The sequence below is a fragment of the Girardinichthys multiradiatus genome, chromosome 18 (genome assembly GCF_021462225.1).
Source record: "Girardinichthys multiradiatus isolate DD_20200921_A chromosome 18, DD_fGirMul_XY1, whole genome shotgun sequence".
NCBI lineage: Eukaryota > Metazoa > Chordata > Actinopteri > Cyprinodontiformes > Goodeidae > Girardinichthys > Girardinichthys multiradiatus.
The window spans coordinates 27103765-27130145 of NC_061810.1; the positions used below are offsets into that span (position 1 = coordinate 27103765).

General features: G+C 39.0%; 1 protein-coding gene across 1 annotated transcript in view; it reads right to left on the minus strand.

The window, feature by feature from the left end:
- Positions 1-366: 366 nt before the first annotated feature.
- The window catches only part of grik4 (glutamate receptor, ionotropic, kainate 4), a 585146-nt gene continuing 559131 nt past the window's right edge, over positions 367-26381 (minus strand). The window contains exons 15-21 of the mRNA XM_047391909.1: positions 26044-26153; positions 25077-25250; positions 20031-20196; positions 14342-14567; positions 10587-10715; positions 10375-10493; positions 367-8911 (exon numbers count right to left, since the gene is read on the minus strand). Coding sequence (XP_047247865.1) covers positions 8522-8911; positions 10375-10493; positions 10587-10715; positions 14342-14567; positions 20031-20196; positions 25077-25250; positions 26044-26153 — 1314 coding nt within the window. The 3' untranslated portion in view covers positions 367-8521. The remainder of the gene's footprint in view (positions 8912-10374; positions 10494-10586; positions 10716-14341; positions 14568-20030; positions 20197-25076; positions 25251-26043; positions 26154-26381) is intronic.

The following is a 26381-nucleotide window of genomic DNA, read 5'->3' on the forward strand; positions in this document are numbered from 1 at the left end:
GAGCCTCCAGCTGATGAATCAGGATGCCCACACAATGATCATTCCATGGAGACCAGTTCATGCGAGAAATGCAATAGAAAACACTCATAAACAGAAACGTTTGATCCCACCCACCACACCACACACACACACACACACCACCACACCACACACACACACACACACACACACACACACACACACACACACACACACACACACACACACACCACCACACCACACACACACACACACACACACACACACACACACACACACACACACACACACACACACACACACACACACACACACACTCTGTAATCCATGCTTCGTCATCTGCAGCTCCAATCGATCCAGGCTGAAATGAAAAGAGGGGGAACAAAGCAAAGTAAACAGAGCGCCGTTTTTATTTCTCTGAAAGACAAGCCATGTCAAGATGTTTTGGTCAATATGTTTCAACAACTGTCGCAGAACAAAACACTGCGGAACAGCTTCTTGGAGAATTTGTTCAGTCTAAATAACCATGTTATAGCGCAAATAAACAAAGACAAGAAGAAAATGGCAAATGCAAATAAGTAAGACGTTACGTTAAATTTGCACCAGGGTTGTTGTGAAGATGGTTGTTCCCTCTGAAAAAATTTTATATATCATTTGTGACTTTTGTGCTGTGAATGTATTCGTTGTGTCTTTGCCTTTCCCGTCTCTGCTGTCAGACAAGAGAAGGCAACTGTTACACAAAGGGATACAATCTTGGCAGCAAAAACAGGATCAACAGCTGCGATTACAAAGTACCATAATCATAATGAACTCAGAGGTAAACACAGGGCAAAAGTATTCAAAATAAAGGTTTTGTGGTTTGGCTTTCTATCTCTGGACAAAGAGGTTGTTTGTGGGATATACAGTACCCTTTACAAATATAGGCAACCCTTGTACATTGTGTAAAAAGACTTTAAATAAATCCATCTTTTATTGCAGTAGCTTAATTTCTTTCCCGGACTCTTCCTTCAAAATACACAAAACTAGTAAGCATTTTTGCAAATTCTACATAATTTCTGAAGTTGATCAGAGTGTCTAAGAACTTTTAAACAGTAACCCACAACTTCCTGCTTCAGTGGGGTATAAATATGATATGAAGCACAGGCGTATTTCTTTTAGCCTCCTCTCTCGAAACTAGACGATGACCCATAAAGTTACAGCCAACATGTGGAGGACAGTTGGTGAACTGCAAAGAGTAACATCTCTAGACCACCAAGTCTCCATAACAATCATCAGAGGCAATCTACATGCCAACCAGCAGTTAAGAAGACATTCCAGCAGAAAAAGGAAGCATTTTCTTTTCATTAATTACAAACATAAATGTCCGCTGAACTCTACTGATATTTTAACTTAACAGATAAGAAGAAGATCAAGCTTTTCTGCAACAAACACTCAAGGTGGGTCTTGTTTTAATCAAAATATTATCTGGTAACTGTTATAAATGATCTGTGTTGCTGTGAGCCTTTTCCTCTTCTAAACATTAAATGAACCTTCATATAGCACCAGGGATGCCAGCAATTGTGACTGGGTTTGTAAATATGACATGACATAGAGGCCCTTTATTCCCCACTCGTCAAAATGGGTAACACAAGTAAACATGCCATTCAGGTAAGGCAGACAAATGATGATCTTTATAAATCAGAAAACGGCTACAAGAAAACAGCTACTCACCTAAACGTACCCATATCTACAGTCAGAACAATATTGAAACAACTGGAACTGTGACAGACAAGGCTGGATAAGTTTATACATTGGATGTCTCTTCACCAGGGGTGCCAATATTTGTGCAGGGTGCTTCAAGCATGATAAACTACATTAAACTCTGTGTATGGTATCTCTTGAGTCCTTGCACAATAACCATTAGATACGGGATGACTGGTGTAGATGTGCTGTAAGCAGTAAGCTTGAGGAGTGAAGTATTTTTTCACACACATCTCTGCAAGCTCTCAGTGCTCATCATAGGCTCCATAAATCCAACAGCAGCAGCCAGGAAGCGGTGAGCAAATAGATGCACTTTATTTATGAAGCTAAAGCACCAGAGGCAGAAGGAGAAGCGCAGTGATATAAACCTGACATGGCGGTGACATACAGGAAGAAGTGAGTATGTGTGTGGCGGGTGCATGCTGTAGATAAGCAATGTGACAGGTTTGTGATGCACTGGACACAACTTCTCATCTGTAACACTGGAATAGAAAGACTTGGATGTAGGTACTGGGAGACAATGGAAGCAGTCTGAATTAAACTGTAAATCTGATGCAGGCTGTTCATTGTACTATCCAGTGGAGACTATAATATCCACTGAAAATCACAGTGATAGATGGACTACAAGTCAGTGGATGCTTAAATCACACATGAGTTGTTTAACTCATTAGCCTCTGCTAAGACTCTCTGCCCACACAAATTCTCAGCTGCTTAAAAGATTCTCGAGTGTGCAGATGTTAACTGGGCTCTGGGAGAAAAGTGAGAGGTAGATGCTTCAGTTTCTGTTCGTTCACACACCCGACAATCCATGCAGCACATCACTGCTTCCCTGCTTCTATACACAGCGCCTTGCTAAAGTATTCATACTCCTTGAGCTGTTCTGCATTTTGTCAAGATACAATGTCTGAAAGATTTTAAATGGGATTTTGTGTGATAGACAAACACAAATAAGTGTTTTATTACAAAATGAAAGGAAAGTGACGCATGGTTTTTAACAACTGTTTTAACCAATAAACATCTGAAAAGTGCGGCATGCCCCTTTAACTCTGATGCTTCTAAACAAATTTTGGTGCAACTGATTGCCTTTGGAAGTGTACTATAATTTAATTACAGTATAAATAAAGCTGCTCTGTGAATTCTTCAGAGGTTTGTTAGAGAACATCAATCAACAAACAGACCAAGGAACACAGCACACAGGTCAGAGATAACCTAGTGGAGACATGGAGGTACAGGATTAGGTTCTAAAACAATATCCCAAGACTTCAACATCTAATACAGCGCTGTTTAATGCATCATCTAAAATGTAGAGTATGGCACAACAACAAACCTACCAAGGTATATAGCTATCCACCTAGACTGACAGACTGAGCAATTAGAGAACCAGCCAAAAAGTCCATAATACCACCAAAGGAGCTGCAGAGATCCACAGCTCAAATGAGAGAATCTACTGACAGAAAAACTGTGCACTTTCCAAATCTTGCCTTTATAGAAGAAAGCCAGTGTTGTAAGAAAGAAATATCCATTTAAAGTTGACCACAAGTCAAACATGTTCAATAATTTCCTCTGATTAGAGGAACCCAAAAAATATACCTTTTTTCCCAATACGCAAAATGTTCGGTGTCTTGAAAAAATGACAGCACATCACCCTGAACACACTATCCACATGGTGAAACACAGTGGTGACAGCATTATGCTTTGGGATTGTTTTCTTCAGCAGGGACAAATAAGCTAATCAGATTTGATGGGAGGATGGATGGAGGTAAATACAGGACAATTCTGGAAGAAAACCTTTTAGACTGGAGAATATTTGAGACTAGGCAGAGGTTCATCTTTCAGCAGGACAACAATCCTAAACATGCATTCAGAGCTGTAATAGAATGGTTTAGATCAAAGCACAATCATGTGCAAATTGATGTTCACAAAAATAAAAAAGCTCTTCCTTAATTGTGACTGAGCTTGAAATATAAAACTGTAGGGGATTTATGAAGGAAAATGGTTGCAGTGGGTTTTATTTAGGAATATCAGAGTACAGGTGGTGAACACACACGAAAGCTACACTTTCAGATTTTTATTTGTCAAAAAATTATAGAAAACTTAAATAATTGTTTTTTCACATTTATGTGCAACTGTGAGCGAGTTGTGTTGGTGACTCACATAAAATGCCCCACACATACATTAAAGTTTGTGGTTGTTATGTGACAAAATGTGAAAAGGTTCAATCGGTATGAATACTTTTTAAAGGCATTGTATGGGAAAAAAAAGTGCACTCAGGAGGTTGTCAGCAGCATGACAGATCTAAACAGCTGCTAAGGTCAAATCCATTATAGCACAAATGAGACAAAACCAGAAATGTGTTTATAATGAAATAAAATGTCAACAAAAAAAAAATAAAGCATATAAAATATAGAAGCACAAACAGTGCCAGCTCTCTCCTGGAGAAGGTCGCCCAGAGTCTCGGTGGGATTTCTTTTAATTCGTACTCCACTGCTCTTCGTGCCTTCAAGGTAATTGGCAATCTCATTCCCACTATGCTTGATTTACCACCTCTGTAAATGCTTTCAGCATTTAAGAAGTTTGCATTGAGAGCAGAAAGAGCCTTCACACTCTCACTTGCTTCTTAGTAACATTCAGCAAAGGGATGAAAACTGCTTTTATAAAATCTGGGTGTTTTTTTCTCGCGCATTGACTCATTAATTTGACTAAATGGTTAAAAAAAAATGTACAGATTTTACAGTGAATGTGTCTGGAGATTTGTTTTTTTTCCATTAAACTAATTAATGTGACTATGTCCCTGAAAATGATTCCAGTAAAAAAAACAAAAACAACATATGAGTGTGCACGATTCTGCTCCATGAACACAATAAATGTCCAACAATAATTACTCTTAAATAAAATACCACAACAAACGTTACCAAGAACTTCACTGATTACACTGTATTTACATAACTTTTATGGGTCAGCTGGTTTGAAAAACATTGGAGCAGATAATGGACAGATACTATGCATAAAAAATACAAAAAGACATTTAAACCTGGCAAATATTTCCTTCAATGAAGCATTTCTCTTTTGTCGTTTCTTGCTCTAAAGGAGGAAATTCTGACAACATGGATGCATGAAGTGAGAGAAATGTGAATTTTGCTAATGAATGCTGCATCTTAATTTAGATGCCATGAAATGGCAGCTTACAGTACTGTTAAAAATATTTGCACCCTTACTCACCTAAATATTTCAGATTATCAAACTAATGTTATCATCAGACAAAGATAACCTGAATAAATACAACATGTTTTCAAATGATAATTTTATTTATAACAACAAATAAAATCTGTCCAAACACCCTTGCTCTATGTAATAAAGTAATAACCCCCTAAACCTAGTTGGCAACAACTACCATTAAAAAACTGTCTCTTGTTTGAATTGTTTGAATTTAGCAATATTGGGGGAGTTGTTTCAAGCCTGAACTGCCTGTATGAGGTCATGCCACCGCAGTTTAATCACAAGCTTAATTTGTTTATTCTGGGTTCTTTTCTGACCTCCTGGATGGTAATTTGGGCTGGCAACTCCTGGGAAAGTTCACCACCGTTCCATGTTTTCTCCATTTGTAAATCATGACTCGAGCCTATCCAGACTGCTAGATGTCAGTCACTGTTTTTCTTATCTGTTCTGATCTGATCCTATTCCCTTCATCATGTTGTCAGGCAGGTTCTTTTTAAGGGATTTCTTGCTTCTACAGATCTGACAGTAATCAGTCTTGGACATGAGAGGTGAAATTGAATTCATCTTTGCAGAAAATGTTAATGCATGATTTAACAAAGGCAATTACTTTTTTCCACAGTTTGGTTTGGGGCGATAAGGACAGGTCTGGGCGACCTCTGATTCTGTCAGGTTACCATAAATCAGTCAGAACATTGACAGTGACTCTTGCCTGACCTCTGATAACTGCTTCTGGTTTTATTTGTAATAAAATGCAAAAAGGCAAATGTTCTTCCAACCAAGGCAAATTATTAATAATGTTCAAATTGAGATTTAGATTAATTCATTAAACTCTTTGGAGAGTCAAATAAAACTGAGTGAATCATTGTCTATATTTTTTGTCACTCAGACCCTCTAAAAACAAATTTCTTTGACTGGATCTATTGCTGAAATGAAGCATAAAAACTGTCAAATCACATCTGAAGCAAAATACATCTCTAAGAGGCATGTAAACACCCTATTCAATAAAAGCCTCAGTGTTTTGATATTTAAAAGAACTAGTAAACTGCTTATGTAAAATCTTGTTTACCAGGGTTTTTTGTTGGCCCCAATGTGGAACAGGTTTATTTTATCTCAAGGCAAAAAGAAATCAATTCTAAGATTTGAGCAACAGAAAAGGGGCCCGAATCTTACATAGAATGTATAGCACAACGATTGGTTACATCATAAACAGATATATATAACAGCTGCTGAAGAAAGCTAATAAAATAATGAATATGTGATAAATGTGGTGTCACTACAGGCGCGTTTCCATCATGCTACCCTGAAAATTCTCTCTCCAGAACTAAACTACCCTGAACCCTCAGTCTCCCCTTGGCTGTTTAATCTTTAAGCAAAACCAAAGTGCTTCATCGTAATATCACAATCTCATGAGCAGACACTCTATTTTAGTATTTTTCTATTTGACAGGGGAATTTATGGTTTCATCAATTAGGTGGCAATGTGTCCATGTCCTGCAGCAGCTAACTAGCTCCAGACAACACAACCATGTTTAACTGTTGGTATGATGTTATTTTCTCAAATGCTGTTAGTTTTTCACCAGATGTAAGGGAACGCATGTCTTCTAAAAACCTCATTTGTGGTATAAGTCCCAAAAATCTTGGGAATCATCAAGATGTTTTTTGGCAAATGTGAGCCTTTGCATTCTTTTTTGTCTGCAGTTGTTTTCAACCTGGAACTCTTCAATGAATGACATTTTTACCCAGTCTTTCTCTTTTTGTCATGAACGCGGACCTAAACCGAAATAAGTGAGGCCTGCAGTTCTTTAGATGTTGTTGTGGGTTATTTCAGATCTCCTGGTTGAGTCGTTGATGCACTCTTGCAGTAATTGTGGTAAATTGACCAGCCCTCAGAAGATTTCACTATTGTTCCAGGTTTTCTCTATTAGTGGATATTTGCTCTGATTGAAGTACACTGGAGTCCCAAGTCCTAAGGCATGACTTTGTAACACTTTCCAGACTTATTAATCACTTTGTTTCTCATTTGTTCTTGAATTTCTTTAGATCAGTCGATGTTAAGTTGGTTTTGGTCGGCAGTAATCAGGCCTGGATGCAGCTAGGTGAAATTAAACTCATTTTGTGATTTAACAAAGGTGACAGTTGTTTTCTAATACAGTGGCCGGGTTGGTTTCAATAGAATGATAGAAATCATTGTAGAAAACTCTATTTTGTACTTACTTAGGTTATCATTATCTGATTTAACAGTTTGCCTGTTGATCTGAATCATTTCAGCCTGACAAAAAGCAGATAACCTTTTACTGCACTGAATAGAAAAACATCCTTCTACCCAACCTTTCTTTATGTTTGTACCCCTGCAAAAAGGCTGTAGAGACACCAACATACACTATATTGCCAAATGTATTTGTCTGTCTACTTTAACATTTGCTTGAACTTTGATGACGCCCTATTCTTAATCTACAAGGTCCAATTTGTTGATGGATCCACCATTGGCAGCAATAGCAACTTCAACTTTTCTGTAAATATCTTCCACAAGGTTTAGGAGTGTGTTCATTGTCAGATGACAAAACCAGAATTGCAGCCTCTGCTCTGATTCATCCCAAAGGTGTTCAAGAAGGTTGAGGTCAGGACCAGCAGGCCAGTCAAGTTTCCCCATACCAAACTTTACACACCTGCAGCCATGGAAGTGATTGCAACACCAGAATCCATTGATTCGGTGGTGTGACCCAATACTTTTGGCAATATAGTGTATGTGGGAAGATAAAATATAGTGTGTTAGCAGCTTAAGGAAGGTGAAAATAAAACAGACATTCTTTTAGATAATGTTACAACTGAGTCACCACCTTACATTTTGATCAGAATCTGAATTGGACTGATTTGACATTCCACCATCAATGCAGCGTTGTCTTTCAGAGACAGTTACATTTTTTTATAAAAGAATAGTGTTACTACAAACAAGTCTGTGTGTGTCTGTATGTTTATTTTCTTGGTTTAATTTGTTTGTTCTGTGAAGGCTGTGGTGCTTTTTTCAGTCACAAGGTAACTCATGTTTTTTGGCACTTTTAAAATAAAAAGTTTTAAAGGATGACTTTGCTTTAATTTGCCCTCCTTCGCAGCACATTAGATGCGATACATCTTCATACAGGTAACTGTCAAAATAAAAAAAAGTATATATTTTTTAAGAATAGAATAACAATATTTAGTTATAATTAATCAAACAGAGGACAGAAATATATATAAAAAAAAATGAACAGCACAATGATAAATGACTGAAAATACTGCATAGTACAAATGCCCCATAGCTGTTTTTGTCTGTCCTGCTTCATAGGGTACAAAGGGCCAACAGGGACAGGCCACAATGAGACAGGTTCATCAGTTCTTTTTTCTCTGATCAAGGAAAAAAAAAAATCCAAAAAACATTTCAAAATCTGACTTTAGGTTGTTGCTTCATGGGCATAATGAAGTCCACAGCATTGTCCTGCTTTTCCAGAACGAGCTCAGAATGGCTGAATAAAAATACCACATGGTCTTTGATCCCTGGAAAAACAAGAGGTGTCCGCTGGAAAAGTCAGTCCTACTGGATTTCCCGAGTGTTATTCAGGTTCACTGCTATTTGTGGTCTTGTCCCACTCTATGCTCTCTTCGCTGTGCGTGGGAGATGGAAGCGCCCCTCCGGCCCCCGCAGGACGCATTCTCAGTCCTTGGAAGCGTCTGCACTCGGGGCAAATCCGGATGTGGCTGCACCCCCTTGCGACCAGGGCGGCCTCCTGCGGTAGTCTGTGGGAGAGCGGCTCCGGCAGCCCCATGCCAGCACACAGTTTGCCGTTGCTGAGGCTGACGGCGGCGGCTCGAGCTCGACGTTCCTCCAGGGGTAAAGGTCGTGGCCGCAGCATGGACGCCGCCCGCCGGCGCCTCACCTGCAGGCTGTCCTGACACAGCACGATCCCGTGGAGCTCCCGCAGCATCTCCTCACACACTGACTGCTGCATGTGCACACAGGAAGGGGAATCAAAGAAAAGGATAGAGGGGGGATAAGAGAGGGAGAGAAATGGAGAGGCCAGACAAGTCACTGACTGACTGACTCGATCAGGACAGACTGATGGACGTCAGGGACACACATAACACATACAAGTTTCATGATTATCTTAATGATTGGTTAACAGTAACAAAAAAAGAGTCACCACACATTTATGCAACATATTAACATGTTAACCATACTTCTTACTCTCACACAGAGTTTAAAATGTAATTTCGAAAAGTGTGTGGTGCATTTGTTTTCAGCCCACTCTGCTCTTGATACCTCTAAGTGATACCCATTGCAGTTAGAGATAATCCCCCTGTGAGTAATTTATGTGCGGGGTAACAGCCAATATATGAAAGAACATGCAATAGTGGGGACCAAAATTTAACAATTTCACCTACATGCAAAACGATATGTACGCACATTACCTTGACTACACTATCCACATGGAGAAAAATAGTGGTGGCAGCATTATGCTCTGGTAATGGTTTTATTCAGAAGAGAAAGGGAAGCGGGTCAGAGTTTATGGGAAAATGGTTGGAGCTAAATACAAAGCAAAATAGAAAAAACAATTGCTGGACATGAGCTCTAAATGCACGAAACACATTTATATTTTAAATTGTAAAACATTTTTTACATTAATTTCATTGTAATCATTTTATTTCCACTTGACAGTTATGTGTTACTTTCTGTTAGTCTATCCCATTAAATCCCAGTAAAACACATTGGAGCTTGTGGTTGCAACTTGAAGTCAATGTGTAAAAGCTTAGGCAGTATAAACAGTTTTGTAAGGCTCTGTATTTGGCGTCAGACGCTGCTGCTCAGAGCCAAAGCACATGCAGGTATGACTCCATTAATTCCTTAATGTGTAAATATAATATATATACAATTCGTATTTGAGAATGACCCATACAAATGTGTTTCTAAGAAAGAAAAATAGTTTTTTCTTTAGACACAATGTTTTCTTGCATTAAAATCCCAGTGTGGAGAGTTGACAAAAATCTATAAGGAAAATGTTTATCCTTAAAGAATAACATTGAAAATAAACGATAATGGCATGCACACTTAAAAAAAAATAAATAATTGTGTCTTTGATTTATCGTGACGCAGAGTTCCCTGACTACCACAGAATGCTTTCCAGGCCTCTTTCCAGATTAAACTGCAATAAAGTTTTAGGACCACAAGTATAATTATGATTTATCATCCCTACAGTTTAAATGAGCAGTAATAACACTCTAAATGACTTCATCACAGTACTCTTTAAAAATATTACTTAAAAAAAGCCAGATAACTGTTCTGACAGCCTGTTATTATTGAAAAAAATAAAAATCTGGGAACATACATTGGAAGAATAGACTACTACTACTCATCAATGCAAAACCTTATTGCTTTTCAAGTGGGAAGGAACCTAAATACCTTTCTCACCTCGTTTCCTGGGGCCTGTTTCAACATCCAAACAAACTCCAGCACAGCCATTAAGATAGCCACCAGTAGACCACACACTAGCACCACGAAGATACCGCCAATGTTCTCCAAACCGAGACCTGAGGAAATGGCAAGGGTTAGAGAAATGAGGGATAACTATCGCAAATGGTGATTAATTACATTAAGGATTGGTCTTAAAATCAAAATTAAACCTTTAGCACGGTGGTCCTCCTCCTTTGGACACTTGCCACCATCCCACCACTTCCTCTTGAGAATCTCCAGACGATTGTCCTCCTGGAGTTTGAGGATAGCAAGGTCAAACTCATCACGGTACACTGACCCTGAAGGAAAGAGAAAGGCGAAACAGAAAATAGTTCTACATTGGTGCTTAAATATTTCTGAAACCTGCAGAACTTTCTCTGAATTAATCCATGACACCGAACAAAATCACATTTTCACACAAGCCTTAAGACAACATAGAGGCAAACCTATATCTGTGTAGCTGAGGTTGGTTTGGCAGTTCATTTGAAGATAAAATCGAGGCAGGTCTTTTGACTGAACAATCCTAAGTCAGTTCCCATTTTAAGAAAAGGTTCATTGTGGCGACTGTACTCACACCTAGTGGCATAAATTTCAGATTGCAATCAGCTGATTATGCTGCACCTCTCCTACTCCTTCAGTTGAAAAGGAGAAGGCATTTTCTGGAACATAAAGCACCAATGCAAAAGCAGATTGTAAAGAGGAAAAGCCAATGCATCTCTGACTAGCTGGTCCTAGGTTAGAAAACCCTGACAAATTTATTTGACATGCATATTTTCCTTCATAACTGTGTAGTTTCAATATTCAATTTCTTTTAGAGTGAAACTAGATATTTACAGACACAATAAAAAGACAGACAACCTTTTTTTTTTTTTATCACTGTCTGAAATTAAATCAGAATTTTAAAACGGTAGGTCATCCATAATACTTTGCCTGATCTAAAAAATCTGGGGTTTTGACCCTTTACAAATACATTCACAGTAAAGGAGACACTCTATTGCTGGTCCAGCTTTCTGTATGTCTATGCTACGTGACCTGCTCTTTATTCTGTTTTCAGACAGCAGTCCATTTGAAGTTGAGCTGTTCAGAGCAAAACTGAAAACCTTAAATTTAAAGGTTTTAAGCAAACTGTTAAGTTTATGAAGCAGGAGAACAACTTTTATCCTCACACATTTAACTCGAATGGCATCAAAATATGTTACAAGCCGCATATTAAATAAGTCCTACCAAAACAGAGAGTAAACCTGCTGTTGTAGCCTAGCTCTCTGCATGAAAACTTTCTGAGCAGAGGCAATACATGAGTTTACTAAAGACTCAAAACGTTTTGCTAAACTATTTGTTGCTTTGGGCAATTGTGGGCAAACCTTAGTGTTCGCATGCCTCTAATTTTAAGACTAAAGGCAAAGGCAGATCTAATGACACATTTAGTGCTCATATTACTACTCATATTTATCTACATTTATATCAATTATAGCCAGGGAAAATAGATTGGCATTCTGTAATCCAAACACACTCCAGAACAGCCATGAAGAAAGCTAGCAGTAGGATGCACACTAGTAACCAGCAGACTAGACCTGCTGGTAAAAATACAGTCTGCTGAAAGAAGTAATAGGAGTGCACTGCCAGCAAGATGTAAACTTGCACAAGTGTTTGTACTACATATACTACATATTGAAGGAGACATGCAGAAACTGTTGCTGGGACAAAAAAAATCCATTGTCATGAAAAGTCATTGGTGTGTGAGCAAAGTGTAAAATTAGATTAATTTACTGCACTTTAAAGTAACAATATATACATGACATTTTATTATAACCACATTCTTTATCTGAAGTATTGGGGCAAATAAATCTGAAGTAGGACATCATTAAAGCAATACTTACAGAAAAAACAACATTGACCATGATAGATAAAAAAACAAAAAAATGTAAATGAGTGTAAACTTTGATTTTTTTGATATTTCCATATTGAATGTTTTAACCTGACCTTGAAACATTAATCAACCATTCTCGCTTTTTGCATCTTTTTGTCCAATAATAGGAGCCAGTTGTTTGGCTATGCAGGGGCTTTACTTTTCAATTTAACCCTCCAATGCAACCTTTATGGATCATTTTCTGACTAATGCTCCTATTCTTCTGTTTCCTTTTCTTGGCTTCACTGTGCATTACAGGTCCTTCTCAAAATATTAGCATATTGTGATAAAGTTCATTATTTTCCATAATGTCATGATGAAAATGTAACATTCATATATTTTAGATTCATTGCACACTAACTGAAATATTTCAGGTCTTTTATTGTCTTAATATGGATGATTTTGGCATACAGCTCATAAAAACCCAAAATTCCTATCTCACAAAATTAGCATATCATTAAAAGGGTCTCTAAACGAGCTATGAACCTAATCATCTGAATCAACGAGTTAACTCTAAACACCTGCAAAAGATTCCTGAGGCCTTTAAAACTCCCAGCCTGGTTCATCACTCAAAACCCCAATCATGGGTAAGACTGCCGACCTGACTGCTGTCCAGAAGGCCACTATTGACACCCTCAAGCAAGAGGGTAAGACACAGAAAGAAATTTCTGAACGAACAGGCTGTTCCCAGAGTGCTGTATCAAGGCACCTCAGTGGGAAGTCTGTGGGAAGGAAAAAGTGTGGCAGAAAACGCTGCACAACGAGAAGAGGTGAACGGACCCTGAGGAAGATTGTGGAGAAGGACCGATTCCAAACCTTGGGGGACCTGCAGAAGCAGTGGACTGAGTCTAGAGTAGAAAGATCCAGAGCCACCGTGCACAGGCGTGTGCAGGAAATGGGCTACAGGTGCCGCATTCCCCAGGTCAAGCCACTTTTGAACCAGAAACAGCGGCAGAAGCGCCTGACCTGGGCTACAGAGAAGCAGCACTGGACTGTTGTTCAGTGGTCCAAAGTACTTTTTTCGGATGAAAGCAAATTCTGCATGTCATTCGGAAATCAAGGTGCCAGAGTCTGGAGGAAGACTGGGGAGTAGGAAATGCCAAAATGCCAGAAGTCCAGTGTCAAGTACCCACAGTCAGTGATGGTCTGGGGTGCCGTGTCAGCTGCTGGTGTTGGTCCACTGTGTTTTATCAAGGGCAGGGTCAATGCAGCTAGCTATCAGGAGATTTTGGAGCACTTCATGCTTCCATCTGCTGAAAAGCTTTATGGAGATGAAGATTTCATTTTTCAGCACGACCTGGCACCTGCTCACAGTGCCAAAACCACTGGTAAATGGTTTACTGACCATGGTATCACTGTGCTCAATTGGCCTGCCAACTCTCCTGACCTGAACCCCATAGAGACTCTGTGGGATATTGTGAAGAGAACGTAGAGAGACTCAAGACCCAACACTCTGGATGAGCTAAAGGCCGCTATCGAAGCATCCTGGGCCTCCATAAGACCTCAGCAGTGCCACAGGCTGATTGCCTCCATGCCACGCCGCATTGAAGCAGTCATTTCTGCAAAAGGATTCCCGACCAAGTATTGAGTGCATAACTGTACATGATTATTTGAAGGTTGATGTTTTTTGTATTAAAAACACTTTTCTTTTATTGGTCGGATGAAATATGCTAATTCTGTGAGATAGAAATTTTGGGTTTTCATTAGCTGTATGCCAAAATCATCCGTATTAAGACAATAAAAGACCTGAAATATTTCAGTTAGTGTGCAATGAATCTAAAATATATGAATGTTAAATTTTCATCATGACATTATGGAAAATAATGAACTTTATCACAATATGCTAATATTTTGAGAAGGACCTGTATACAGTACATTTTGGTGAAACTATCAGCATTGGCCTCTGAAGTCATCATTTTACACAAAACCTTTTTTTTCTCTTTAATCCACCAAGAAAAGTCAGCTCTTTTTCTCCTTCCTCACTTCTAATTCCTCTCCCTCTTGCTGTTCCCCACTCACCCAGTGGCATGCCGATGCCATAGCCCTTGGTGTCGAGCAGCCCTCCAATTTGAGTCAAGTTGCAGTTCCTCTGGCGGTAGTACTCATTCATGGTGCTCTCCAGCAAGTAGGCGTAGTTGGAGTTTAGGACCCGAGCGATGCCCTCCTCTGTGCTCTTCACAAACACGCTGGGCTGCTTCGAGTTCATAAAGTTCCACATGCGCTGGTAGGTCTGGTAGCGAGAGTTCTGCATGGTGGCCAGAGGGCGAGATCGGATCAGAATAAACAAACAGTCGGCTGCAGAAGTGAGGCGGCAAAGGTTTATTAGCTGCAGATAAACATTTTCTGCCTTTGCTGATGTGGAGATGCGTCTTTATTTGTTTTCTCTTTTCATTTTCTTGACTGACAGATTTATTCAAACTCTGATTCAGTGCTTCTGCTTCATCTGCAATTTTTTCTTTTGCCGTAGACTATCTTCAGATTTCAGACCAAAGATATATAATATTGCTGATTGTCTAACATTTACTCTTAACCAGTCTTCTCTAAGTTATTCAGGGTCCAACTGGTGTAAAAGCATCAAGGAAAGCTGGGCTAATGTCTCCTTCTATCATACCATCCTTCACTGTCACCCTGTCTTTTTCTGTCTCTCTGAGGTCAAATATCTAGAAGATGAAAGAGGGTAGAATGGGATTTTGACAGCCAACCAACTCCTTGAGGAGGAGGATATTAGATGGTGGCATGGGCAGGCAGGACAGAAATAAAACTGATGGCTAAAGGAGAAAGACAAGCAGATGATGACAAGTATCTCAACACCTACTGATCACAAGAGATCTGGAAGTCAGAGCGAGATCACAGTTCTGATGACAAGTTTACATTTAATTATGATGTGCATCAGACTTCATAAATAAATTATAGTTGAGATTTTAATGATTTATTTGAAACATTTTGCTTTTTAGGGTGGAATGATACAAGAAACAAGAATTAGGTTCTCAAATTTGAACTTGTTGTCCTTTTCTCAAACTGACACAGAGCCAAAAATATGCATTCAGGAACAAATATACACATACAACCCCAGAGTGTATTTGGATAATACTAGGTGCTCCTCAACCACATAATATTTATAGCTATCAACAACTGGCATAGTTCATTTAATTAGTTTCCTGGCACAAACCTGAGAGTAGTAATTAAATTCTCTGTAGAGTTCAGGACAGGGAAAAACGTCCCCCTGCCTTATCTCTTTAAGAAAAAGTTATGTGTGTTTGTATCATTGTCCTGTTGGAACACCATATTGCTTCTAGATTCCACCATCTCTCTGTTGAGTTGAAGTTAAAGATTTAGGGGGTAGTTCTTCCTTATTTCTTCCCCCCTTTGTGCAATGTATCACTGCCAATGGCAGCAAAACAACCCCACATATGATGCTGCTACCACCAACCTTGTAGTATTCTCTGAGCTGAAGCCTCATCGTGGCTTGTTTTAAACTGACTCTTGTAGGCAACAATTACAGACACATGAAGAAGGTTTGAAAGATTTATTGGCAAATATATAATGGGAAGTGGATCTTCTGGGTTATCAGCAAGGTTCTTGTTGGACACTGAGAAGGAGAAGTAAGTGGTTATTGTTTTGAATAAGGGCAAGACAGGTACCGGTGAAGGAGGTGGAGAAAACGTCTTACTGTTGATGAATATGGAGGAGATCCAGGGGGAGTAACATTGGAGGGTGGACAGGCAGATGAGTGTGTGGTAAGTTGCTGAATGATCCGAGGGGCTGATGTCAGGAGAAAGGTCAGAGGAGCAGCAAGGAGACTGAGGGAGGGGAACATGAGAGGATTTCTCCAATGACTGAAAGAACGAGGAAGCAGAGCACTGGAACGTAGGAGTATGAGAAAAAACATGAGCAGGGTTCCTGAAAAAGGAGAACAAACTAAAATTAACCATCAAAGCAGAGCAAAAGAGTAACACAGAGAAGGTCGGGCTGATTACCACACTTGGTAAGCAAACAATCTGGCATATGCCTTATGGAATCTGCTCCTCTTTAAGCTCCTCCTGATTAGTCTTGACTGCAGCTGAGCACCCACACCTGCCAGTCACACCCTGCAAGGAAGAGGTGAGGAGAGACACACAAACACACACCAACCTGCACACAGCTCTGTGGATATGACAGACTCCTCCATAAATTCTTCGTGTGACTGTGGCCAAACAGCTCAATCTTTGTCGTGTCGGAACATATATTGCTCTTCAGAAGCCATTCAGCTTTTCCAGGTGATCAGCAGCAGATTTCAATTGGGACTGAAGATGTCAGATCTGGAGCAAGGGCTAGTTCTTGGTCGAGATGTTCTCTGTTCATGGTGGTGCAAAAATTCACTGTGGACAGTTACACTGGTGTTCCATCAGCTTGCAGTTTATGGCAGGCTTGAGCCTTAATGGTTCCTGGCATGTTCCTGAATGTCTTATCTAATTTCCTTTGATCTGTGCATGATGGTTTGAATGAGCTGGTTTAAACTTATATGTAATTGAATGTCCCAACATGACAAAATACATTGATAAAATAACTGTAAGCTTTTGGCATGGCCTTCCTAAGTCACTGAACTCAACTGTACTGAAAATATTTACACTGTGCTCAAACGCTAAATCTGTGCCGGTAAATCTTTCAATTTGGTCAAGAAGAAGTCAAAACCAGAATTATGCCAAACACGTTCGCCCTCTGTGGCCCTCCATGATGTGCTCTCAACACTGTTTTTATATTGTATGCGTGGTGTTACTATGTGCTGTTACTGTCCAGTGCTTATACACAAGAATCAAATACAACAGAGAGACACTTTTGAATATCGGTAAAGTTCAACATGGGCCCATACCGAAACTTTTGGACAGCTGTTTTCTCCACTTTCTGGACCAACCCCTGCCAGCGCGTGCTGGCAACACCAAGCTAGAGTGGCCAGAGCAGCTAACATTCAGTGCTTCAAAGATGGAGGCCTGGTAAGAGAGGTGGGCTACATGCCAGGCTGAAGGCTAGAGCTACTGTACACGACTACGGGTGCCTAGCCTTCCGATAGCTAATGTCCACTCCCGCAAAAATAAGATGATCTGATAACCAGGATAACATTGCTACATTAAATTATAGAGTGTTGTGCTCTTATTTTTAGAGAGAAACCTTGACTACTTCAAATATGTTGGACTCGGCCATCTAGCTAGAGACACACTCCGTGCACCACGGAGACTGCACATCTGCCTCTGGTAAAAACAAAAGGGAGCAGTGTGTGTGTGTACATCAAAAACAGTTGGAGTATGAACGTTCGGGTAAAGGGGAACATTGAAGTGTTAAAGGTGAAATGCAGACCCTTTTATTTGCCAAACAGAGTTCAGTGCTTTGTTATTTCTGGCTGTTTACATCCCACCGTGTGCCTATCGGAGCACATCGCTGCGATTGCTGCATGATGTCATCTGTGAAGATGAGAACATTTAATCACTTCAACTTCAGGACTGGGCTCCCATAGTGACATCAACATGCCGGTCTGAGGGAAGCTGGCTCTGGGGACAAAGAGGAATGTGTAACAGTTGCCACATGTTATATTAGCATGGGCACTCATTATATTGTTCCCTCCAAGTGTTGCAAAACGTACCCAAATCAAAAACCTTGGATGAACCAGGAAGTACGCTCCCTGCTACATGCTTGTTCTACTGCCTTTGACTGGAGAAACCAGGAAGGTTACAAGAAGGCCAGATATGAACTATGCAGATCCATCACTGTAGCTAAACACCACAGATTTCCGACGAATACGACAGGGCTTGCAACACATCACTGACTCTCGGGAGAGGGGCAGCAGAATCACAGACAGCCATAACAACTCGCTTTCAGATGAGTTGAATGAGTTCTACGCTCACTTTGACTCCCTCAACAACAACCAACACAGAGGGTTTTAACTAGATCAGGCAATGCAGAGCTCCCTACTTACTGTGACCTCAACTGAAGTGTGTAAGGTTTTGAGAAGGATTAACCCACTAAAAGCAGCGGGCCCTGACAAGATTCCTGACCATGTGCTGAGGGTCTGCTCCTCTGAGCTTGCTGAGGTTCTCACAAACATTGTCAGTCTGTCCTTCTCCCAGTCATCTGTGCCTGCATGCTTCCATAGCACCTCCATAGTACCACTCCTCAGGAAAAACGATTTAACCTGACTTAATGATTATCACCCCATTGCACTGACATCAGTTATAATGATGTGCTTTCATAGAATAGTCATGTCTCATATTAAACAGGTTATCCAAGAGACACTAGACCTTCTGCAATTTGCATACCGCCAGAAGCGCTCTTCTGATGTCACCATAAATGCAGCCCTCCACATACTCCTTTCATACCTGGAGAACAAGAGCACCTACACCTGACTGCTGTTTATAGACAGTTCTGTGTTTAATACAGTCATCCCCAGCAAACTGACTGAGAAGCTCCACAGCATTTGACTGACATCTCCTCTCTGCTGCATTGTCTTGCACTTCCTTACAGACAGACCCCAGACAGTCTGAGTTGATACCAGAACATCAGAGACAAAAAAAGTCAACACTGAGACCCCCCAAGGCTGTGTACAGAGTCCTCTCCTCTACACACTCTTCGCCTATGACTGCATCCCCTCCCCGTCCAAAACCACTATCATAAAGCATGCTGATGACATAACTATCATTAGGTTGATTACTGATGGAGCGGAGAAAGCGACCATCACATCCCTTATTATTCAAGGGAACCAAGTGGAGAGAGGTTGAAACCCTCCATATTCGGCATCAGTGAGGATCTCACCTGGTCCTACAACATACGACATATCACTAGGAAGGCTCAACTGAGACTCTTATACAGGTCCACAGTGGAGAGCATCCTGACAAACAATCATTGTGTGGTTTGGAAACTGCATTACTCAGGACAGGAAAGCTCTCCAGCGTGTCATTAAAACTGCACAATTCATCTGTGGACCGCCCCCCTCCCCCACTACAGGGCGTTTATATTACCTAGGTTGCACAGAGAGCCAACAACATCATAAGAGAACAAACTCACCTACAGCACTCACTGTTTTAGTTCACAGTTCTGACATCCAGCAGACAACACAGAAGTGTGAAAGTCAGCATTAAAAAATTAAAAAAACAGCTTTTGTCCCCAGGCTATTAAACTTTGAAATTCTATTAATTTTTATTTCTTTCACATTTAAATATAGATTTCAGCTGCTACGTAGTTTGTGGTGTTATCTATGAAGTTATTTCGTGATTTGTTTGTGCTTATTTATGATTAATTGTGACAATGCTTTTTTAATGGTTTTGCAGGGAGCTCATGGAGTAGAAATTTCATTGCCCAAAAGTTTCTGAGCAATGAAGTTCTCAATCTTAATCCTAATCTTAAACGTTAGTTGATGAGTGTAAAACATGTGTGTTCAAGGTGTAATCTGCTGAAGGATATGTGTATGTATATATTTTAGCCTGTATGTATATAGTAAATTTTATATCAGTGTGGATTAGAGAAATCAACCAATAATTCAAATGTGTGCAGCTAATTATTGTTTTTCAAAATCTTTGAAGTTGTAAACTGTATAAATAGTCTACTACAAAAAGAAACAGTTAATAAATTATTAAAAGCAACCACATTAATAAAGGATCCATGCCTATGTAACTGCCTGACAGGAAAAGTATATGTTAAAAAGAAAAACAATGCGATGAACCACTTTAATATGAGTTCTCACCATAAAAAAAGTCATGGTGGATCCTCCATGCATGGTGCCGTACTCTATCGCTGTCTGATCTGCCAGGTCGTCCACTGACTCTATTGGCACCTCCATCCTTTGAACAGTCAGGAAAGCAGCCAAGTTGGCGGTGTACGAGGAGATGATGATTAATGTAAAGGCCCACCTGTGGAGGATGGCAGAGATAAAAAAACATATGTATCCATCTATAAATCTATGTAGAAGTAGGCTGCTTTATGAAGATAAATTATCTCTGTGAAAGTGTAGGAAGATTTAAATAACTGCACACCTGACAGGAGGTTTCAGTGGGTGATGTGCTGAATGGATGAAGTGGGATGGTGAAAATGGATGGAGAAAAGGAACAATGGTTGGTTTGGATGGGGTTTTAGCTGCAAAAGCAGACACAGACCATGTCTCAACTGTACACAGATACACAGTTTTTGCAATCACAAATCTTTAATAATTGATATCCTGGAAATCTGGAGTAAGATACCAGATTCATCCCAACCAGAGAAAAGGTTTGAAACAAACAAGAAACAGACATCAGCATTTTTTGTTTTAGTTTGATAATGTATAGGAACCTAAAATAAAATAAGATTTGGTTGTCTGGGGATTGGCCATAGCAGAGATTGTATCATCCATTGTCAAAGGAGAGAAGTTTATTGGGAATTTATTATAACTGTCCTTCTTTCAATTTGGTTAAGTTCAGTTTAACTCATATAAATTCAATTAGGCTGAATTAACTTTATTTCCATAGCAAGTTTAAAAGATCAACAGATCCAGTTCATATCCAGTTGTATAAAAATAAATAATCAAATAATTCCGATTTATCTCTATGCAACGCATTCATATAGACAGATTAAGATTCAATTATATACAGTCCAATTATATTGTAATTATAACAGAATACACTATATTGAGTTATTTATTTATTCACATTTGTTAAAAAGGTGTTGACTCTGCATTAGTCGCTCCCGCTGAGAAAGCATGTGGCGACAGTAGAAAGGAATGATTCCCTTTGAACAGGAACAAAACTCCCAACAAAATGAGGCTCAGTGTGAGCAGCCATCTTCTGCAGCGTACTGGGTAATCTAACAGTAACTGATCCTTGTCAGTAATTTGAACAGTGTGGGAAAGTTTGCATGTAGGTGTCACACTTCATCTTTCTTCAGTTTGTGTGACTAATATGGTTGTTGGTTTCATTTCTCCCACTTCTCCCCTATTTGAGTTTTCTTTTGTCTAATTTTGTTAATTAGTTTCTTCAACAAGCTGAATCTATTCAAAAGATGGTTGGCAAATCTCCTCCTATTCCAGTGTTTCTCCTTTGCTTTACACGACATTGTGAATGATAAAATATCTTTAACTACTCTCAGTTCCCATTTATTCTCCACTTCAGAATTCAAAACGTTTCTAAAAAGACCAAAATATTTTTTAAATATGTAATTGTTTTTTCTATTTCACATTTTCAATATAAAATTTGTTGTTGAGTCTATATGAGTTGTTTGCTTTGCTTTTTATTTTTATCCAGATTGTATTTGTATCTTCAAATATGGCAATTTCTTGTGTTTTAATTAATAATTTTTCAGAACGTATGTCATTTGTTAAGTGCTGCAATATAGTTTTAGTTGTCACAGGAGGATTCCTCCCTTTCTATTTGGAAGTTTGTTTATCTAAATATCTTTAATTTCCATGTAGAAAATTAAATCTGGGGTATTTCAGCTGATGCTGATTGGAATAAGTACAATATACAGCTTGCTATAGGTTTTATTTCACTGGATACCATATCACATCTTTCATTATAAATTTTATTGAATTTGCCTGGGATTGTTATTACCAAACATTTCTGATATTCTGACTGATATCATGTTCCAGCTTTTAGCAACATTTATCTTTTATCCAGACCAGATATAAAAAAGTAATTTATTATCAGGTGGATGCCTAACATTTTAATACTTTATACAAAAATCCCTACTGAACGAGGTCAAATGCTTTCTCTAAATCATTATTTTCTTGTGCAGCAGCTTGATGTGGAGACTTTGAACAGTACCTAGCTTTGGACAACTTAATATGAATCATGTTTGGTCTGCATCTATTATATCTCCAGAAACAACTTATGTAAATTTACTACACTTAAGACATGTAGTCCAGAAGCTTTAAAACACAATATGTATAAAATGTGTACCTTCCTGTGTTTAGAACGTTTTCCACCTTCACTTTGATATATAATCTGTACAACACAGTTTAAAAACTAACTGAAACCTTTTAGGGGAAAAATAAAAACAAAACAAAAAAATATAAATAACTGGTGGTGTAGTTGCATTCATGATTACCCACCACATTCAAACTTATGTTAATATAGAGGGAAAACACGCCTGCCCTCAATTCAGTGCTTTGGAGTCCCCTCAAATAAAGTTCAGTTGCTATAGTTGGTGTTCATGATTATTTGCTTAATCACATCTCATAGCAAAGCCGTGGTCTGCAGAGAGTGTATAACCCATCAGATGGATCTCAGTATAGCAATGTATTAGTCGGGAAAAAGGCACAAAAGAAGTTAACTCATTAGATTAAACATATAGTCATCAACAAAAGAATTGCCATCACTTTACCAAGAACTGGATGTTCCGCAATATTTCAAGAGACAAGAAGAAAATCATCCGGGAGGCTGCCAACAACCCTACAGCAACATTAAAGGATCTGCAGGAGTTTCTAGAACTGGTTATGTAGTACATGTGACAACATTGTCCGGTATTCTTCCTGTCTGGAATATAAGGTGATAAGACCTTTTTTTTTTTACAAAGTAAAACATCCAAGCTCAACTACAATTTGCAAAAAACACATTTGAAGTCTCCCAAAAGCATGTGGGAAAATGTGTTCTGGTCTGAGGAATCCAGTGTTTGACCTTTTGGGCAAAATTTGTAAAGGTATTTACAAAAACAACATTGCACATCACCAAAGGAACACCATATCCACAATGAAGCATGGTGGTAGCAGTATCATGCTTTGGGCAGCTGGAATTTGGGAATTACACAAGGTGGGGGAATTATGAACAGTTGCAAATACCAGTCAATGTTTCAAGAAAACCTTTAGGCTTCGGCAATAAAGCTGAAGATAAAAATGAACTTATTTTTCAGCAGAACAAGGATCAAAAGCATGCAGTTCATCCAATTCATCAAAAGCACAGCTTCACAAGAATCAAAATAATTTTTTAATGCCCCAACAAAATCCCAGAACTGAATCTGATTGAAAAGCTGTGGTATGATCTGAAGAGGGCTGCACACAGGAAATGTGTTTATTAAACATTATTTTAGTTAATTTTTTTAAAGTTTACTTCAGTTTGTTATTCACTTGAGTTCTACAGGTTGTAGGTTACATTAATGGTGGTAAACTTTCTGAAATAATTTGTATTGCTCTGATTTGTTTTACATTATAAAAACCTGGCATTTTAACAGGGATGTGTAGACTTATCATATCAGCATACTTTTTTCCTTGAATGATTTAGATATGACTAATTATTATTATTATGATTATTCTTAATATATTTTTGGATTGCTCTTGTTACAGCCTCTGATTTCTTTTGTGTTTGGGGGTCAACTATTAAAACATATAGTAGTTTGATGCATTTGTTCTGTTAAAATATGTTTAGGTAATAATTCAGTTGCTTTTGCTCCTCTCTTAAAGTTTTTCTGTTATAACATTTTCTTTTTCTGCCCCATGTCGTCTGAATCCATTTATTTGATTTCTAGTAGTAATACTGCATTTATAAACCTCCAACAAACCCCTTAGGTTGTGTGTCATATGCTCCAAGACCATTTCCCTTTTACATGTACCAGTAGAGTACAGTCTCCATCCTCCCTAATTTACTGAAGAAAACACTACTAATTTACTTCTAAGAAAAGCTTTCATTCTATCCCATGATATTACGGGGTTTACCTCTTTAACATTTTTGTGCAAATGTTTTTTATCTGGTTTTCCAGGTCATTGTTTTATATAAGGCCTTGCAAGAGTATTCAAACATCAAACAGTGTGATGTAGGAAGAAAATGATGCATGGTTTTAAACATGGTCTAAATCTTTTACTAATAAAAAAATATCAGTATAAATCTAGCTGTTTTGTGAAGACCTCAGAGGTTTGTTGGAGAACATTAGTGAACAATCTTGAACACCAAGAAACACAGCAGACAGGTCAGGGATAAAGTTGTGGAGAAAAACAACTATTAACTAATCACTCAACAAACAGCCTTTTATGGAAAAGTAGCAAGAAAAAAGTTGCCATAAGCAGTCCCACTAGCAGTTGCCAGCAAACTAGTGAACAAACCTTACAAAAGAAGGTGGCCTGGCCAGATAGGAACGACGTTTAACATTTTTAGTCTACATGGAAAATTCTCTATGTCTGTCAAAAAAACAACATTGCACATCACACCAAACACACTATTTCTACAGTAAGGTGGTGGCAGCATCATGCTGTAGAGATGCTTTTCTTCAGTAGGGATAGGGAAGCTGTCCAGAGTTAATAGGAAGATGGATGAAGTGAAATACAAGACAATCATGGAAGATAGTCTGTTAGAAGCTGCAACAGACTTGAGGCTGTGGTGAAGGTTCACTGTACAGTAGGACAGTCAACCTAAACATACAGCCAGATCTACAATAAGAGCAGCTCAGTCAAAGTCCAGACCTAAATCGAACTATATATCTTCGGCAAGACTTCAAAATTAATGTTTGATGATTTTCACTTATTTTTTCTGAGCACCCTGGTTCAGGTCTTTTATATATTCTTTTTTTATATTGTAATCAAATGTGATTAAACAAATCAGGTGTTGTGAAAGCATTTTTACAAGCATTAAAAACTCTGACAAAGTATTTCTATGTGCCCAAAGGGCACGAACTTGTTATTTTTATAAATGAAGAAATGTACACAATGATTATTCTTGAACTGGTGGCAAGGACAAACAAAAGATGAAATTTCACGTTGCTCCAACAGTAGATTAGAGAAGAACTGAATGTGATACATTAATGTTTTTGAAAGCTAAAAACAATCGTCAGTACTAACCACACTCCGCTGACGCAACGTGTTGACAATGCTCTGGGCGCAATGGTGGATCCCTGCTGCATGAATCCTCCAACAGGAAACCAGAAACTGTTGCCGAGAGAATACTGGTTGATCAACAAGTTGCAGCGTCCCTTCAGACAGGGGTGGGGGTTGTACCATTCATACGGCGTCAGTCTGCAGAGGAGGAGGAGGCAGTGGAGGTTAAATAAACAGTCGGAGCTGGGATAAATAAATCAGAGTGAATAAACCCAAGAGACAGATAGATTTTGAGAAAGAGAGAGGAACGAATGACAAGGAGCAAAGGGAGTGCAAGAATAAGTGAGCACAAAGTCACCTTGGCTCTCCGAAGAAACAACTATCTTTTCATTCCCCAAAGTGCAGCTTACTTCATCGGATGAGAATTTTAAATCCACAAAGGGAGGCAGCATGGGACCCACAGGAAAAATTAGTTGTGTACAACACTGGAACATTAAGTTATCTGTGAATAGCTTACTCAAAGTCGAACTACTGTGTCATTTTCCTCTAAAACGCCTGAACAAGGAAGACTTTGTGTCTTTTATATTCCATGCTGCACATCACCTACTGACACCTCTCTAAAGGCTTAATTAGCCAGCTGATCTGGGATCTAACAGTTTGTTATTTAAAATAGTTTCCTCTTCTTTTGTCAGATGATCCAACAATGATACATTTCAGCAGCAGCTCTACCAGTACCCTCCCTAGCCAGCAGGTGGCAGTCTGGTTCTAACGACCCGCCACTTGGAGGAGAGCCGTTTCTTTCCCTGTGATGTTGAAGATCAACCACAAAAATTTAAAGAAGTGCAGGAACAGACACCTGTTTCCTGCTCTGTGTATCCCCTAAACAACTCTTTTTCTGTTTTGTTTCTAATCTCTGTACACAGTCCTTTGTTTGCCTGTTGTATTTTTGTCTCCTCCTCCTCCTCCTCTGTGTAGATCAAGCTCTCAGTACCTGGCCACTAAAAAGAGGACGCAGCTGACGGCCAAGTAGGCCAGAAGCATGAAGAGCCATACGCCAGGGGAGAAGGGATCCAGGAAGGAGAAGTAGCCTGGTCGACGTCCCTGAAACACAGCAAACACAAATAAGTTTCTAACTACATGAAAGAAAAAGAAAAAACTTAAATGATCAATGCTCTCTCAAACCTAATGGCCAGTTTCCCAACATGTGTTTACAGAGCTTTGCAAAAGTACTCACATCTCTCAAAATCTCAAACTTCAGTGTATTTTCTTTTGATTTGAGAAAGTAGCACATGAAGGTAGAGTGAAAGAAAAAGGAAACTTGATTTCAGC